Source organism: Salvia miltiorrhiza, chromosome 6, assembly GCF_028751815.1.
Source record: "Salvia miltiorrhiza cultivar Shanhuang (shh) chromosome 6, IMPLAD_Smil_shh, whole genome shotgun sequence".
In the NCBI taxonomy this organism is placed as follows: domain Eukaryota; kingdom Viridiplantae; phylum Streptophyta; class Magnoliopsida; order Lamiales; family Lamiaceae; genus Salvia; species Salvia miltiorrhiza.
Genome location: NC_080392.1, coordinates 11354568 through 11368120, shown reverse-complemented (window position 1 = coordinate 11368120; position 13553 = coordinate 11354568). Strand labels below are relative to the sequence as shown.

At 38.3% G+C, this 13553-nt stretch overlaps 2 protein-coding genes and 1 pseudogene across 2 annotated transcripts; 1 reads left to right on the top strand and 2 right to left on the bottom strand.

The window, feature by feature from the left end:
* Positions 1-1634: 1634 nt before the first annotated feature.
* LOC130988652 (S-adenosylmethionine decarboxylase proenzyme-like) lies at positions 1635-4279 on the bottom strand. Its single transcript, XM_057912548.1, has 5 exons — positions 4198-4279; positions 4010-4091; positions 3145-3296; positions 3053-3066; positions 1635-2924 (listed from the first exon to the last, which is right to left on the bottom strand). The coding sequence occupies exons 3-5, from the start codon at positions 3277-3279 to the stop codon at positions 1754-1756; spliced, it is 1320 nt and encodes a 439-aa protein (XP_057768531.1). The 5' UTR covers positions 3280-3296; positions 4010-4091; positions 4198-4279; the 3' UTR covers positions 1635-1753.
* A 2562-nt stretch (positions 4280-6841) lies between these two features.
* LOC130990488 (protein root UVB sensitive 5-like) lies at positions 6842-8284 on the top strand (annotated as a pseudogene).
* A 1503-nt stretch (positions 8285-9787) lies between these two features.
* Positions 9788-11835, bottom strand: LOC130988651 (proline dehydrogenase 2, mitochondrial-like). Its single transcript, XM_057912547.1, has 4 exons — positions 11200-11835; positions 10474-11119; positions 10164-10404; positions 9788-10076 (listed from the first exon to the last, which is right to left on the bottom strand). The coding sequence occupies exons 1-4, from the start codon at positions 11719-11721 to the stop codon at positions 10037-10039; spliced, it is 1449 nt and encodes a 482-aa protein (XP_057768530.1). The 5' UTR covers positions 11722-11835; the 3' UTR covers positions 9788-10036.
* Positions 11836-13553: the final 1718 nt, after the last annotated feature.

The window sequence follows — 13553 nt, the reverse complement described above, 5'->3', positions numbered from 1 at the left end:
CCTAGCCTTTATGATTAAATAAAAGTGAAGAATGTTGTTGACATTTATAGGTGTTATGTGAAGCTATTCATGTGATTTATGGAGTTGATTATCCCACTTCTAATTTATATCTTGTTGTCATTTGGAGAGTCGAGTATATATTGCATCAAAAGGAAAATCGTGTTGATGAAGGGAAATTTGGACAAATATTGGAAAAATATGAATAAGAAGAAGAATGGAGCTAAGACCTGAGTATCACAAAGCAGAAAAGCTAGAATTTAACTATATTTGTACAAATATTGGAAAAATAACAATCTTTTGATGACTATTGGAGCAATACTTGACTCTATGTTCAAAATGAGGTTGATTGATTTTGCTTTTAATAAGATATATTTTCTTTGTTAAAAAAAATAGTCATAGAAATGGACGAATTTTATAATTATAGTTGAGTGTATTGTGAGTAGAGAAGGAGTCACACTTATATAATAGTGTTAATAATGATAATTAATTGTATTGTGAGTGGAAAAATGGGCCCACCATGTGATAAAAAGTTTTCAAAAATAAAAATGGACTAATTTTTGTGGACATCCCAAATGACAAAAATTAACTATTTTTTTATGGACGATGGAAGTATAATGTGGTTGATGCATGTACAAATATTACGAAGGTTCGAGATGCATTACATAACTTGTACGTTGAGTATGTTGAAGTGGACAATGCAAAGTCCCAAAAAGGTAGCTACTTTAGAAAGATGTTCATGTGTTGCATAGTGGTTTGTCTATGTTTGATGAGTATCTACACACTCTTGAGGTGAACGGTCTTTTGAAATCAAAGTTAGACATTTACTTAGATGAGGGGATTGATAGAAATCAAGATGAGGATAGAATTGTAGCATCTAAGTTTGATGCATTAGCTTGGTGAAAATATCAAGAATTGAAACTTTAGCTTGTGATGTTTTGGTTATTCCTATAATTACTTTAGCATCGGATGCCATATTTAGCGTAGGAAGTCGAGTTTTAGATCCTACTTATTGTTCAAGGTTAGATTATGATAGTAAAAATTTTAATTTGTGGAACATATTGGATTCACCAACTTCACAAAATCAAGAATCTTATTATGTCACATGTAAGTTATACATTTATTTTCTATTTATTTTACACATAAATATATTTTTATAAAATTGAGTTCATTCTTTTTCTCTCTTTTTATTAGGACGAATGATGACCTTTTCATGTTATGTTGAAAACTAGTATTTATTTTACAAGCTTAGTTGACAGTTGTTTTAATGAGGTGTTATTTTAATGGATTTGAAACTATCATTATCTATGTATTTGATTAATATTGATTATTTTGCAAATTTTTGAATTTGTGGCTCGTATTGAATTCAAACTCGTATTGAAAATTCAAACAGTGAAATAATCAATTGACCAATTTATTGTTATGTGTTTATTTGGCGAATATATTGGTTATATACCTATACTTTCGAGAATATTATTTAACATATATTTCACTTCAGAATTTTGAATCAAATAGTTTCGAATCAACTATTTATAAAAAAAATATTTAAGGTAATATTAGAGAGCAAATCGAATACTCCAATTATTCGAGTTAAGAGAATAACATTGTTGACATTTGAAAATAACGCAGAGCTAATCTTAAGAAAAACGACTGCAAGTCTGTAAGCTTATAAAACTTAATAGATCCAACAATGACATCAAAACTAGTAAGGGGAAATATATGCAAGCGCCAACGCCATAAAACATGATGTCGCTTCCTAAAGCCTAGAGTGAAACCGAGGCTTAACCATGCTACTCATACGTAGTAAAGATAACGCAGTCACGGAATCCATATCATCAATAAGATACTCTTTCTTCCCAACTTCCTCATCCTCATCCTCACTCCACCTGGATTCGAGAATCGATCTGGGTAAGCTGCAAGTGCTGGAGAAGCTGCTGTAGATAATCGATCCTCCCTTTGCGAGTGTGTCGTAGCTCCTTTCCCTGCAGAAGTATCCCTTTATATCCAAACTGAATTTCGAATTGAACTGTTTCTCACCAACACAGGTGTGCAAAGCTACAGAAAACTTTGCTGGCCGAAAGCACGCCAACACCTTCTCGACCACCCGGGTAAGATCCAGTGCTCGGAAATCATAACCACTAGCTTCAAAACTTGCATAGCTGAATCCATCCTCTGGTGTCAAGTGAATTGTCGAGATTGCACTTCCTTCTATAGCATTCATGGAGTAGCCACAGGGATCAAAATCAAAATCACATATCTCAGACCGTGGAAGAATTTTCCTGATGCCAGAAACTTGCGTCATGACAGCCGCAGAGCTTGAACGGTTCTTGAAAAACACGGAAGCCTTCTCTCGGTCCAAGTTTGTCATGCACACCTCTAAGGTATAAACAGGAGCCATATTGTGGGCTGGTTGAGCACAAGCAGAGTAAACGTGCCATTTCTCATGTTGATCAGCACCACCTATCACACAGGCCTTGCTGCTCAGGCCACGTTTGCTAAAATAGCTATCAAGAACAGCCACTTCATCACTAAAGTGTCGATGTGGAAATGGCTGAGCACCTGGGAATATGAAAGTTCCACGAGTGTATTTAACAGAGCTCACAGTGAGTCCAAGTGCATCAGCCAAGTTAAGGATAGGTGGGACTGAGAGCAGCAGTTTAGTAGTTCCGCAAGTTTTCAATATTATCTTGTATGGGTACACAAAGAGGCTAGACTCGGAGAGGACATAGGAATCAACTTCTGTGTTCTTTAATGAGGAGACAATGGTGCATTGTGCTGGCTCCAGTATTTCATCCAACTGGTCTTTTGAAAGAGATCGGAGACCATGAGCCCCAGGATCAGCAAAGATTCCAGGCTCAGAGAACGAAATCTCCAGTCTTTTCTCATAACCTTCGAATCCAATAACCGAGATTGGTGAGGCCATTTCTGTCAGTTAGGAAGGACGGATGTATGAGAGTGAGGAAGAGGAAAGGAGAAAGCAGAGTTTTGAGGTAGATGACTGTTCTTCTGAACCACGGGAAGTGGTTTATTGCTCGCGCGTTATGAATCTCAGGATGGTCTCCGAGCACACTGTGAGCACATAAATAAGTAAAACACATAATTATTTGAGCAACTAAAAATCATAGGGAAGAAATAAGTAAAACTCACGTTGGAGTAGGCAGCAGATCTGAATTTCTTAATTCCACCACGCGGTCGAACGTCTTCAATGCTGTAAATGAGGGGAGCTTCGTAGAATAAGGATTTACTACTACTAGACTTCTTCTTCCCTCCCTTAGACTCCATATTTCATTCAATTCTCCCTGTAGCAATCAAATAAGAGTAAGGAAACATCAATACAGGTAAAGTTTAAAACGATGAGAAAAGATAGCAACAGCGCAAAACTACCAAGAAACAGCACATAGACAACTTCATTTGATACAACCAATTCTAGAGACAAATATAAACCCCACAAGAATATTAATAGTTAAATAAGACAAATCATAACAACCAGGAAGTAGAGGAAATATAGCAATCACAAGTTCTTTGACCCAGATGTTTTGTACAGAATACAATTCATTTGCACAACAGTTACAAGTGTTGCAGATGTATGTAAACAAGGAGAGGAAACGTTTACCAAGCCCACAAGTGCTAAGATAGACAAAGATTCAGCAAAATTCCTTATGAAGTGAGGTTAGGGCTACATAAGCTGCAGAATATATGCAACTCAAGACGATTTGAGGCTCAAAATAGACAAAGAATTACTTGCATTTTACGCTAAACAGAAAATTAATGTCCATGTATTTTCAAAAAATGCGTACTTATTCTCCTCACTAAATCCACAAAACCCTGCCAGAAGAAATTAATATCTCCTCAATCACACAAATTCATTGAAAAATGCAAACCGAGAAGCAAACAGTGAATTGGAAGATAATAACAACATTCAAGCATCATCAAATAACTATACAAGTTGAAGAATTTTCCGAAATATTAAAGATAAAATATTCATAATCAGATTTAAATTGCAAATACGCACAGGTAATATTGATGGATACAAGGAGAATTCAAAACCCCGTGAAGATCTACTTTCTCGCAGGAGGATAAAAAAAGAATGAACCCTGAAAATTGAAATTCAATAGGATCAGAGGATCGTCAATATATCATTTATACACAAACAAAAACAAAAAAGAAAACGAAACATGAGAAAGAGAGAGAGCAACGTACAGATTCAGATGACTTTGGAATTGAAGAGAAGCGGAAACAGCGGAAGCGGAAAAATGAACAGAGATGATATGAAAAGAGAAGTAATGGGAGTTTCGAAGGGTTAAATTATAACGGGGAAGCGGTGAGGTGATAATAATAATAATAATAATAATAATAATAATAATAATAATAATAATAATAATAATAATCTAAAAGAAAAATTATAATAATGAATTAATGATAATGATATATGTACGCAGGCAACACGGATGAAGATTGAAGACAATTTGCCAAGACATCTATCTAGATGAGATCGCCACATCGTTTTCCCATTATTCAATATTTTTACTTGTATTTGGGGTGGACCAAATTCCGAAAAGATTGCAAACGAAATACTACTTGTTTTTTTTGGGTGGAGGCATCTGATTTGGTGGATGAGATAAAAATGATTGATAAGATTAATATGATTAGAGGAGTGATTAAATAATTCATCTAATTTTGAGGTGATAAATAATCACTTATTTGGATGCGGATCGAATTATTAATCACGGACCCAATCATGCAAACCAAACACTTATTTAACGTAGATTATTTTATCAATCATGTCTTATCAGTCAAACCAAACACCTCCAATAGTATAAGGAATTAGTTAAACTAGTCCATCAAAATCAATAAAAAAAAAAAGTTTATATAAATTAGATCATATTTGAATTAAAATGAAAATACAGCTCGCATAGCATTCTAGAATCATTCTATTCTTAATTTTTTAAATTTTTTATTTTTTACCTTTGAAATTCAAAACATAAATAAATAATTGCATAATAATCGTGGGTTCGTTTCCCACAGACGACCCCAGTTGATGAAACAAGAATCAACATAGTCTATAAAAACGATAAAGAAGGCTAAGATTTACGTGGTTCCATTATGAAGATCTACATCCATGAGAGATCGTTGAAGTTTTTCACTATGTTTTGTGTGAGATTACATTTTACATTGTGAGAATGAAAAAAGAATGAGTCCCCTAATTTAATAATGAAACTCCTATTTATAAGCATTAAAGTAAACCTAGCACTTGGGCCCATTAACTAAAGCAATTAAGCCCAAACCTTATTACATTGATCTACGTCTTGGAGCCGAGTTGTCAGAGCTTACGCTTGACATAGTTGGAATGTCAGGGCCAAGACAGAGTTTAGTTGCCAAGGCGAGAGCAGGGTTAAGCTATCAAGATAATTCCCGATTGATAAAGTCAGCTATATCAAGTCAGCGATGCACCAAATAATAATAATAATAATAATAATAATAATAATAATAATAATAATAATAATAATAATAATAATAATAATAATAGGGATAAATATTTCAGCCCTAACAATGCACAACGCGCTGGTGCATATTTTACTCCTCATCATACTCAACGATGCATAGTTATTTTAATAAATAAAATAAAAGAAACTAAATTATTATTAATGATGGTTCAATGACGAAATATTAATGTAATAAAATAAAATATAAATATATGTTATATTTCACGACACTTTAATGACGGAATTATTAAATAATAAAAAAATATATTACTCCCTTCGTCCCATTAAAAGCGGCTATTTTCTTTTGGGCACGAAGATCAAGAAGAAGGGGATTGTTATGTTTTAATTAAGTGTGGTTCACCAAAATTAAAGAGTTTATTAAGACTTCCTTCAACCTAATTCTTCTTCTTCTCACTGCATAGGGACCTCCACATCTTATCTACCGTTTCACATAGATGAAGAGGCAATATAGAAACAAATCTTGGGTAAGAATACGAAACATTTTCCATGCAGACTCTCGTTTGAATACAAAAAAAAAAGCTCCCTACCTTAGGATGTAACAGCCAAGTTCCAGATCTTCAAAAAATGCTTCAATTAAATCTAAGAGTTCCAGGCTGACGGTTTTAGACCTCAAATCAAACAATTCACAGAAAGCCCTAGACCCCAAATCGCGCCACCTATCTGGTTTACCGGCGACAAGCGCCCCTTCAAGCTTTCCCCTAAATCTGGAAACAACGACGGATGAATGCAGTTGATACGCCCAGCCCATCTCTAGCTTGACCCTATTATGCTCCAGCCCATTAGGTTTTTATTATTAGATATAAATAATGTAATCTCTAAGCGTATTGGGTATGAAATGAATATTTTGGTTGATGTTTATCAAATCTCTCTCTTCTCTCTTGATTTCTGGAGTTTGAGCTACTCGAAATGCTCCACCATTGATACGGATCGTATCAATTGGTGCTTTCATTGAGAGCATCTCTCTTTGAATATCCATTTTTTTATCCAAAAAAAAATGTCTAAATCTATTACACTCTCCGCCATTGAAGAACTTCAGAGCTCCATCCACAGCTTGCCAACCTCCTTCGATGCCAATTTTCCGGCCACAAACCTATTATATTTGTCACCAACTACTGCTCCAGATTTCTGCTTGTTACCATTCCTTTCCCCACCACCCATTACTCCGTCTACATATCTACCACGATTGTTTCCCCCAATTCTACATACAACTCACTCTATTTCACTTCTTCCCATTCGCTGTCTAAGCCGATCTGAAATCGAAGCTAAAAACGACCTCGTTGTGTTATAATTGTGACCAAACCTGGTCCGATACCCATCGATGCCGTAGCAAATACTTGATTATGTTCGGCACCGATGATGAGGATGACTTTGGCGATCCTAAATCTCTTGATTCCATGGCTGGAGTTGAAGTGTCAGTGAAGGATGTCTCAAGTCATTGCGCCTCTGAACAGCCACCCCCTTCGCCTCATCCTTTTACAGGACTCGATCCACTGTCTCCGCTACCGCCGATAGCTATCCAACCTCCGTCGCCGCCACTGCCTTCACCCGCAATACCACCACCACCGATAACTCATTCGGCGAGTCCTCCGCCAATTCTTGGCAGTCGATTTTGGTTATTCGTCGGCTCTAAGGACGAGATTATGGTCGTTGCTTTTGAATCCATATCTGCTACTATTGCGAATGTTTTAACCGTTGGCGTCGTCTCTAGCTTTTACTCGTCCATGGTTGTTTTCGCCGGTCAAGAAGTCCAGCTATGTGGCGAACCGCCACCGAATCTCTTAGGCATGCCTAGCCCATCTGTATTAGTTCTTGAGTTTGGTTGGATTAATTTTGTGCAGGTTTTCAGCTGTGACTTTTGTCGAGCATATGGTGGGCATAACTTTATCAAGCTATTAGTTGATTTTCAGCCTGCACTTTTATCAAGCAAGGATGAAAATAAAGCGCGATTCATTTTGCTGGAGAAATACGGCAATGGCACATCCAAGCGATTTATTTTAGAATCTGATCTGCAAATTAGAACCATTCTCGAGGATGGTTCGACCCAAACTAATGTGGTGCAAAACTCGGATGTTGTGGGAACTGACATTTACTTGTCTTGGCTTCCGAAAACAATCAAAGATCTTGTCCTTCCAGCAGGTTTCCCAGATTCAGTGTAAATGGTTACTTGGAATACATATTGCTCCAGTTCCCAACCAATGTTACAGGGTGGATACGTCATACGCTGGTCACTTCTACTCTTCTAAAGGCTGTTGGAGTAGGCTCATTTTCAGGAACTACAGCTGCAGCTTCTGCTGCTGCTATTAGATGGGTGTCAAAGGATGGCATTGGTGCTCTTGTCCGTTTATTCATTGGTGGAAGATTTGGTAACCTTTTTGATGATGATCCAAAACAATGGCGCTTATATATATGCAGATTTCGTTGGTAGTGCTGAGAGCATCTTTGACCTCAGCACCCAGCTCTATCCTGCATACTTTTTACCTTTGGCATCACTAGGAAATCTTGCCAAGGCGGTAGGGAGAGGTTTAAGAGATCCTTCATTCCGCGTGATCCAAAATCATTTTGCAATCTATGGGAATCTGGGAGAAGTATCAACCAAGGAGGAAGTGTGGGAAGTGGCTGCTGAGCTGGTTGGCCTCGCTTTAAGCATACTTGCTCTGGATACACCTGGTATCACTTTTGGTGTGCCCTTGGAAGAGATGACTTATGGCAAGAAACCTGGCTCTCTGGTGAAAACACTTCTCAAACTCTACGCAGAGGAGAAATATTTTCTTGTGGTGAACTAACTCGGAACAGAATTTGAGATCTTCGTCTCGTTCAAGGAGGAAGCTACAAGTCTATCAGTCCTACGAAGTGTGTGGCAATCCTATTGGCTCCATCAAAATCGGCACGAATCAGATGATGTCTTGAGCCAACTTGAGCAAAGCTTGATTGCACTAAACGATAGGTTTGATGATTTTGTGCTACAACTGGAAAGGACCGGATGGGAGACTAATCAGATATATCTCAAGGTGCCTAAGGAAATTTCAATCCAAGAACAATCTCCAGCAGCGTCGTCGTCGTCATAAGCTTCACCTTGAGGACAAGGTGATTGTACAGGAGTGGGGAATAATACGCCCAGCCCATCACTAGCTTGGCCCTATTATGCTCTAGCCCATTAGCCCATTAGGTTTTTATTATTAGATATAAATAATGTAATCTCTAAGCTTATTGGGTATGAAATGAATATTTTGGTTGATATTTATCAAATCTCTCCATTCTCTCTTGATTTCTGGAGATTGAGCTACTCGAAATGCTCCACCATTGATACGGATCGTATCAGCAGTGCAACTAAGGTCCCGGACAAAGGTCAACCAAGGCAGTGAGGCCAGAGAAATCGGAGGCTACAGATCCAAAAATCGACGACGTGGCAGACGAGCAAGGTGGCGGCGGTGGTGGTCTGTGACGAAGGAGAGTTAGGACGTCGGATTTAGAGCTCAAGTTTTAAGAGAATTTCTCCTATGAAGCGAAGAGGTGAAGAGAGAGGCGGAGCGGGTGCAACGACGTCAACTAATGGGCACCGGCCTCGCCGAAATTTCAGGGACAACCATGGCGGCGGAAGGGAAGAGAGTACAACCGTGAGAGGTGAGAAGGTTGCCGTAAGTTTAAGGGGAATGAGAGAGAGAAAAAGTGAGATGAGAAAGAAGGGAGTTAGTTTTAATTTAATGCAATAATTAAGTGTTGATTTATTGGGCTTAATTAAGCTCAAATAATGTCTTAGTTTGGAAAGTGACAACTTTTAGTGAAACAAACTAGAATAAAAAGGTGACAAATTTTAATGGGAAGGAGGGAGTAGTAACGACGGTTTAACGACAGAATATTTAAAATTAAATGAAAAAATCAAAATTAATATATAAATCGTCGATAAGCCGTCGATAAGGTCGAGAAACTAAAGACATATTTTTTTTCGGCTTAAATTTAATAGCTAATTGCATGTTCTTTTGTAGTGTATACCAGTGACAATGGTTAAAAATCATGGTCAATTAACACCTTTTTTAGGCATTCTCTCTACTACAATTTTAAACCATTATCTATTATCACTTTTGTTGTAGTGATATATTTTTTTTATGGCTATATATGATTAATCTTTTCATAAACAAAATGATTATTTATAACTATTAACACTTATTATATACTATATATAGAACACTTTTTCCATCCCATGCATGTATATATGTAGCTAAAAAACTCATGTTGAAAATATAAGAATGAAACGTATGACATATCATTCCATAAAATAAAATGAAAAAGGGTCGTTGAAAAATCTCGGTACGAGCAACAAAAATAATACAAAAAAAGTCTTGAAAACTAGGTCACTCATCGTAATCCAATGATTTACAAGAAACTTTTGTACATATTTATTGGAATCCATAAAAATCCTAGCTGGTTGTCCTGGTTTGGGCGAATGTACAATATTCCACTATTTAACCTTTAATTAAGCTGCTTGTCAACACCAACTTGTACACTCTATGAAGTTGGATCCTAACTATATGTATCCTCTATTTCTCTAAAGAGGTTAATCTCCTCAGCAACTCCCTCCTGCACAAGAGCAATTTTTTTAAAAATCCAACTTACATTTATCAATATCTCAATGAACAAATCTTATATGTATATATCTTTGTTGACCTCATGAGTTGTCTGTCAAGTGCTGCGGTGGAAACGAAGCCCCGATTCTCCTCCGCCCGTCGGAGGAGATACGGCACGATGTGCTCCACCGCCCCATACGGCAAATACTTGCTCACATTGAAACCCGCATTCCTCAGCCCAAAAGAAAGCACATCCGCCATTCCGTAGAGCTGAGCAAAATGCAGCTTCTCATTGTCCTTCTTCATTCCCAAACTAGCAACTTTAGCAGCTGCCAGTTTCCCTGCGTCACAAAAACCCCACAATTATAAGTTATAACATACTAATTGCTTCACAAACTTTGAATATATACCTGAATGGATATTATGGGTGGCAAGGATGAGAGAGCCGGATCCATTGGCGATCTCTTGGAGCATGAAAGAAGCACACGTGTCGTAGCACGCGTGAGTATCTTGAATGCAGTCATGAATTGGCGAGTTCGCCCCCACAGAAGAAGCTACCTGCCTCTCAGTCGACATGTAGGCGCCTCTCACCAGTTTAAACCCTACCGGAACTCCCACTTCGTCTGCAGCTTTCTTGGCCATCACGAGCCTCTCTTTGGCATCCTTGAGGTAGGCTTGCATCGTGTTGAAGATCAACGGTGAGTCGCCTTTGTGGTAGTTTATGGCGGCGTGGTATGTGAAATAGTCGATTGCAGGTTGGATGGTTGTATCTTCTGCATCGATCAGTAGAGGCACATTGGCCTCTAAGCTACTCTCGCAGATCTTCATCAGCCTCCCAAACCCTAGCTCCAGATCACGCTCTTCGTCTAGGGTTAGGGCCCCCGGCATTTCTGGTGTGTGGTACAACGCACTTGAATCCGAGAGGAGAGGAAAGCTTTGGAGCTTCCAAGGGAGATGCAGGGACTTATCCTTGTATTCCCATCTCAGTAGATCGCTTACTCTCTTGAGCAAACGAGGAGGAAAAATCGCGGTGATCTTCACCACAACGGAGCTCACCTGTACATTGATTTTCAAAGAGATAATGACAAGGATAATGATGATCGATCCACATAAATGAATAATTAATAATTTCTTACTGGAGAAGAGGGGAGTGAAATTGTTGATGCAATGGTCTCGATGATCTCCTGCACGTTCTGATTACACGAGGCGTTGTCGTGTGCGTGCTCCATGCCGTAATCCAGCATAGCTTGGAGGCCGGATTCCCAGAGCTTCCGGGCAGCTTGGTCGGCCTCTCTTAGGGTTTTGCCACCGCAGAAATGGTGGTAGAGCGTGTGCTCGATCGATCTCAAGAGGAGCTCCCTCAAAACGGGGCTCTTCATGAGCCTCGAATTCATCACCTTGGAGCCTATATCGATCATGAGTTCATTCATCACCACATGAAGAGTGAATGTGGATACCATCAGCTTTGCCGTTGGGACCGATGAGAAGAGCTTCTTGGAGTCATCCAGATTGATGTAGGGCGACTCTTCCGGTTTAGGAACGTTTACGGGTTGCCCGGAGGAGGCTAAGGAGGCAGCGGCTGAGGACTTGAGGCGGCGGCAGTAGTGGGGAAGCTTGGCTATAAGTTTTGGGATGTTAGTGCTGCTGCGGGTTGCCATGAAGAATTGACTGAAAGGTTTAGAATTTTGCTAATTCTTTGTGAATAGGTTATTGGGACTTTGGCACTTAAGCTGTGAACAGATGTGTAATAGAGGATCTTGTATTCAGTTTTGGTTAAGTTGTTGGATTCTCGTGGTTATAGAATCAATCGAAAATTTATTTGGATATATAATAATATGTTATCCCGTAGGATTAGAAAATTATGTGGCAAAGGAAACTAGCGAAAAATAAGGCCGGTATTGTGTAGATGATTTGGTGAAGAGTTGAGGGTCTTTTTCAAAATACCTAAGTAAACGGATCATATTCTGTTTCAGATATTCTCTCGTTAATCTTATCAGTATTATCTGTTTCAGATATCCTTATCAGTTGGGAAAAAGGATTAGTTAGTTGGGTATTCTCTTATTGATGCGTGAGGTGGCACAACAATTAATGGTGTGTGACTGTTGTTTTTTCCAAAATTTTTATATAGTGGTTAACTTATTTATTTTAGTTTTCTATTTTTGATTTGTAAATTCTTGATTAGTTATTTTACAATTAATAGAGTTTAGTAGTAATATCCGTTGATTAGGATTGATGGTTCGTAACTTGAATTGTGGAGTAATAGTTTTGCGTTTCTTTTAATTGTTAATTAGGGCTGATTACTTTAAGATTTAGTTTTATGATTATTATTTTTTTTTGTATATAATTATTAATTTGGGCTCATATTCAAAATTAGGGTATGTAGTTAGTTTTTTTTAAAATGATCAATAATGATTCCCTGTTTTCTGTGAGATGACTTGAACTCCTAATCTAATGTCTGGAGGGGAACGTCTTACCAATTGAGTTGTGTCCTTCATTTTCAGAATATCTATTTTTGTTGTTGGTATTTATTTTATTGGTATTATTGGTGTTGCTTATTTCAAATTATGACTTTTTAAATTTTTAGTGTTTAGTTCATAATTTTTTCAGAATTAAATTTTTTGAGTTAATTATAGTTTATATATGATATAACTAACCTCTAGGTTATGTTGTAAAATAATTTAATCATTGAAAAGTTGCAAAAATAGCTTGACATTTTGGGCGTAAGTTGCAAATATGTTTTGAGCCTATAATTTTGGATTAGAAATTTTGACGTAGAATAATACGAGTTGTATTAATAATCACGTTGAGGAGAACGTGAAACTCCAAATCAAACTCTCACGATCACGCAAGAATCAGTTCTCAATCAAAATATTCTTAACATGAGCAACAAACAAAACCCTAGTCTAATATATATGACCTAGGCGACGCAACAAAGGAAATAAAATGGGCCCTTAAACATTGAAACGGGCTGGCTTCTTAATCTCGCGGCGCGTCCGACGTTGGGCTAGGCTGGGCTCGTCTGGCTCTTCTTGCTGGGCTGGCTCTTCTTGCTGGGCTTCGACTACTGGCTGGGCTGTGGATATATTGGACGTATCAACTCCTCCATCCTCGGAAACCACCTTGTCCTCAAGGTGAAAGTCGGGAAAGGATACCCGGAAAGAATCCAACGATTCCCATGTGGCTGCGTCCGGGGGAAGACCCTCCCATTGGACCAAAATTTGTGCAGTCGGGACACCGTCGCGGAGGATGGTGCGAGACGATATGACGACCACCGGAAGGAGAGCAGGCAGGCCGTTAGAATCCATTGGTATCGGATTAAGCGGGGCGGAACCATTGCCAACGAATGGTTTGAGAAGAGAAACATGGAAAACCGGGTGGATACGACTACCAGGGGGTAAGTCGAGTCGATAAGCCACGGCACCTATTTTCGCCGTGATAGAATACGGCCCAAAATAGCGTTTGGCGAGCTTTGGAGCAGGGCGACGCTGCA

What these genes read in the sequence shown, in the direction of transcription:
- LOC130988652 (XM_057912548.1), bottom strand. Translation starts at nt 3,279, where the DNA reads ATGGAGTCTAAGGGAGGGAAGAAGAAGTCTAGTAGTAGTAAATCCTTA.
- LOC130988651 (XM_057912547.1), bottom strand. Translation starts at nt 11,721, where the DNA reads ATGGCAACCCGCAGCAGCACTAACATCCCAAAACTTATAGCCAAGCTT. An exon ending in TTTCACTCCCCTCTTCTCCA is followed by an intron (nt 11,120 to 11,199) that starts GTAAGAAATTAT and finishes ATCAATGTACAG; the next exon opens with GTGAGCTCCGTTGTGGTGAA. An exon ending in CTTGACAGACAACTCATGAG is followed by an intron (nt 10,077 to 10,163) that starts GTCAACAAAGAT and finishes GCTCTTGTGCAG; the next exon opens with GAGGGAGTTGCTGAGGAGAT.